Source organism: Sphaeroforma arctica (assembly GCF_001186125.1).
Source record: "Sphaeroforma arctica JP610 unplaced genomic scaffold supercont1.366, whole genome shotgun sequence".
Taxonomy (NCBI): Eukaryota; class Ichthyosporea; order Ichthyophonida; genus Sphaeroforma; species Sphaeroforma arctica.
Window position 1 is genome coordinate 1 of NW_014040192.1, and position 4,643 is coordinate 4,643.

The 4,643-nt window shown below is 44.3% G+C and overlaps 2 protein-coding genes across 2 annotated transcripts; one reads left to right on the forward strand and one right to left on the reverse strand.

The window, feature by feature from the left end:
• Nucleotides 1–167: 167 nt before the first annotated feature.
• SARC_05623 (hypothetical protein) lies at nt 168–2,130 on the reverse strand (the record flags this gene model as incomplete). Its single annotated transcript, XM_014300499.1, has 3 exons — nt 168–229; nt 483–596; nt 2,040–2,130. Coding segments are annotated over 3 exons (267 nt in total), but the record flags the coding sequence as incomplete, so codon positions are not given.
• A 300-nt stretch (nt 2,131–2,430) lies between these two features.
• Nucleotides 2,431–4,264, forward strand: SARC_05624 (hypothetical protein; the record flags this gene model as incomplete). Its single annotated transcript, XM_014300500.1, has 2 exons — nt 2,431–3,067; nt 3,949–4,264. Exons 1-2 carry the CDS (start codon nt 2,679–2,681, stop codon nt 4,262–4,264), a joined length of 705 nt encoding a protein of 234 aa, XP_014155975.1. The 5' UTR covers nt 2,431–2,678.
• Nucleotides 4,265–4,643: the final 379 nt, after the last annotated feature.

A 4,643-nucleotide genomic window follows, 5' to 3' on the forward strand; every position in this document is an offset into this window, starting at 1 on the left:
ACAACAATGAACACAGAGTTGGTCAATGTCTATGCAGTGCGGCATATGTCCCTACACTAATATGTGAATAGTATGTTGTGTAAAACAAAGCACAAAATGATACCATAGGAATGGGCTTTACAAACCTAAGTTTTTCCACTCATTCAAAAAATTAAGTTTCGTCTCACCTTCTCCTTCCCCCTCGCATCGCTCTTTTTGCTGTCGACTGTCCTTTTGGCGGGCGGGTCTTCTGCAATAAAGCAACATTCGGATCGTACAATAAGCAATTGTTTAATTGTTTTCACGTTGCCATGACAACGGTTATGACTACATAACTGTAACCTGAAACCCTTGTATATATACCTGTTCACGCGAGATATCCACATGCTCGAGGTTCGCACATGGTCTTACTCTACAAGTCACCCCCATATTAACACATCTTGTGTGTATATCACATCCATACGCACCCCCGAAACCCGCCCTGCTCGTGTCACCCCACATACTCTTGGGCTCTGCAGCGATCATATCACTCAACAGCTGATTGACCGCTGTCTGCGATTCATTTAACGACACACTCAGGGCCTTCAGATACTCCTTCTCGTCCGTAGCATCGCTTCCTGTGTGTCAGTGTAAGTGTATGAAAGGCACGTTAGTGCAACCAACCAAAGCTAAGCCACACTGCCTATCAAACGCTGATGTTGTGCTTCTGAACAAATGCGGCAATGTTCCTAGGCATTCCTTGTCTCGGCATTGATCTTCGATAGCTGACAAAACATATCTGCTATTAGTATCTGCATAGGTGTACTACAACGGAACAGCACACAGAGGGTAGTGAGGTGGTAACTATATAGCTGAAAGTACATATGCGAATCATAAGCGTAGCGTACATAGCCCAACGGTGCACACATATGCCCGAATGTGTCTGTACACATTCCTGCGTATGTAACTATGGTTGGATACAAAACAACCGAGATATGGGCGGGCCTTTACAGAAATTGTACGTGTAGAGTGCATAAGTCTCTATCTGCGAGGCATATGTCCTTATAGGTGTTATTAGTGTAGCGTACATATGTCTCTATGTCTTGAGATAGGTATTGATAGTGTAGCATACATATGTCTATGTCTTGAGATAGGTATTGATAGTGTAGCGTACATATGCCTATGTCTTGAGTTAGTTACTGTAAAGTGTACCGCACATATGTCTATGTCTTGAGATAGGTATTGTAAGTGTAGCGTACCTATGTCTATGTCTTGAGATAGGTATTGTAAGTGTAGCGTACACAAGTTTATGTCTTGAGATAGGTGTTGTAAGTGTAGCATACATATCTCTGTCTTGAGATGTTTCTCTATCCGATCTCGCTGGCTATACAAAGTAATGCATATTCTGTGGTGTGGCTGTGATGATACAGAAAAATACAAAAAGGTCCAAACTGTAGAACTTCGCGGATAATACCAGTTCCAGAGACGTTATAAACGGGTGCGAATGTTTTCCAATCATATTGCCCAGTTAAAAGCTTGTCTGACCAATCTATTAGAAACGTTTACCTCTAGAGAAATACACAGATAGAGCGGGAGACAATTATTGCGGGTGTAGCTTAACTCGTAGTATAGCTGCATCTATCAGCGAATTCAATGTACTAGCTAAAACTTCACATATAAACAAAGACATAGCGGGCCTTCCGATGCAGGTATAGTCTTATTTGCCATAACTGACCCGGCGATAGGAGTGTAGATGCAGCAGCCCAGTTTAACTGCCTTCTATACTTAACACTACTAGCGTCACGTGCGCATGGTTTTGCCTTTGGCATACCCGTACAGATACAGTCACCCTCGTATGTATATGATCGGACAGAAATTGTAGGTAAATGACCGTTCAGAAATCGTATGTATATGATCGTGCAGAATTCGTATGTATATAACAGTGCAGAAATCGTATGTATATGAACATGCAGACATCGTGCGTATATGATCGTACAGAAATCGGGACAAACTCTCAACATCTGCCTTTAGCTACAGAGTCGATACAGAACATATATAGGATAACTCAAGTATGTCCATACCCTTAGCATCACCGTGCTGATAGGCATGTAGTTGCTCCCCCGCGTTGTTGGAGATGATTGCGCTCACAATGGCATCTGTGGTTGAGGACATGTTGGTTTGTGTGTGTACTGCTTGTAGTACTACAGTAAGCTAATGTCTACTTGTAACTTAACATGTAGTATCGCACTTTCCCGCTATTCTATCCAAGACCCGTTTGTATATACATATATATATATATATATACACTTCTTGATATATACATGACAGCTAAAATTACGTTCCTATATCATATTCGGCAGGTATCTGCATATATTGTGTCTGGTGATGTTCACGAGATAGTCGGCAAAATATACCATACAACTGCGGCATTTTCAAGAAGTGATGACCGACACAAAACACAAAACACTGGACCACCTAGAGATGCAATAGATTATTCCGATGTATTTACTATTAGAGTATTCGGGTTGGGTGTCGAACACGCACTACTACACCCAAACGCAGGGGTCTTGGACTACGCAGAACCAGACTTCACACACAGATGTATTTATGATATATCCACGCATACACACGCACACACATAGTACCAGGCACTCATAACAACGGAACTTTCGGTATAAGATAGACATATAAACACGGTGTAGTATAGACATATATACACGATGGATGCAGTGGCACTGAAGGAAAAGGCGAAGGCCGAAGCGAAAGCTGAGCTCACGGCCCATGATCCCACACACGCACCCAAAGACGAGGTGGCACTTAAACGTACATCTCAGTCAGACATACCGGCATCTATATACCCCTGTGACGAAATAGAGCTCAAACGCAAACACGAACGCGATGCTGAGCAGGACCACACTGCGGGCGTGGCCAAGAAACGCCCGAGAGGACTCAAGAAAAGGGGACAGGGCAGCACAGATAAAGGGGTGCAAGTCGAGCAGGGGTATGAGAGAATGGAGCTGCCTGCCGAGGTTAGTGTGGCTGCTGAAGGAGATGAGCGTATCCAGTTGGAGAGTGATTCAGCCCATGATGCGTATGCACTCTATGCCAGGTGGGTTGTTCGTTGTAGACACGCACTGTGCTTTTATGTATGTGTGTACATACATACTGATGTGTGTGTTGTTGTAGATGTAGTGCATGTAGAAGTATATGAACATACGTAATCATATATATGTGTTGTTGCTCATGTCAGGCGGGTTGTGTGTTTCACTCACGTACGGTGCTTTTGTGTATCTATGAGTGTACCTACTAATGTGTGTTTTTACCGATAGAGTGCATGCAGAAACATATCAAACCCCTATTCATATACTTGTGTTGTTGCGTGTTGTTGAGGATATGGTGTGTATATCTGGCTTGTACTGCGTCTATGCCTCGTGCATGGGGTGTTAGTCCCATTCGCATCCCTGTATAGGTTTAGGCCCACTACAACACCTGTAAACTGTGTTTATATACAACTACAACACTTATAAACTGTGTTTATATACAGGACACAACTGGGTTGCTGTCTTGCGCAATACGATAGTCAGAGAAGAGGTGGTTTATAGCCACCTTTAATCATTGCCAGTACACCCGATGCGAATAAGAGCCCTATCAGGCTATCAGTGTGTAATACCCGGTACGGGTTTCAAATGTTGGCAGTTTGTGCTATGCTTTTTATCTACACCGCAGCAGGGTTTTTAGGGTTTAGCTAAAAAAAAACCCAACTTCCTGGCGCGTGGGGATAAGGCAACCTCGCAACTGTCTTGAGATGTGGCTCATGAGTTAATGAGAGGTGTACTCAAAATGTAGGATCCATCCAACCGGGAACAGTCAGTCCGGTGATCACCAAGACTGCGTCAAGCACACCCCCCAGAAAAACCTGGTTTGTGTATATATAAACCAACCCACACACAATCTCCCCTCAAGCACACTCCCACCACACTCCCACCCCAGTGCCATGGTCGAGGTTGAGAAGGACAACACACCCACAGCCAAGAAGTTTTTCGAAGGCGCTATTCACGGGTTACAAGCACTTCTGGAAGTTAAGGAGAAGACCAACGACCTAGCTGACAACCTTCATCTGTACACCTTAGGCATGGCCTGGTGTGAGCTGGGTGTGCTTATCGATGATACCGACTACATCGGTCGAGGCTTGCAGTATCTGGGCGATGTGATTGGCTCAGGCACCGCGGCGGCGCATGTGTATATGGATGCGGGGCAGATGACCCTGTCACGGTACGACAAGGGCAAGCGAGTGCGTGTGCAGTAGACATGTGCCTAGAAGGCATTCTGCTGAGTCCGTTGGGATTTGTATTGAGGTGTATGTGTGTGCTTGGACATCTCGTGTGTATATGGATGTGTAGACATGTGCCTACAAGGCATTCTGCTGATTCCGTTGGGGTTTGTATTGAGTTGTATGTGTGTGCTTGGACATCTCGTGTGTATATGGATGCGGGGCAGTTGGCCCTAAGCGAGGGAGTGTACATCAGACATGTAATTACAAGCTTAGATTTGGTTTGATATGTATGTGTGTGTGCATAGTACATAACCATGCACACGCTTACATTACAATTCACTTTGATGGAGTTCATCTGTGGGATGTTAGTTTGCTGTGAATATTTATATGTAGCCCAGGTATGATATATATA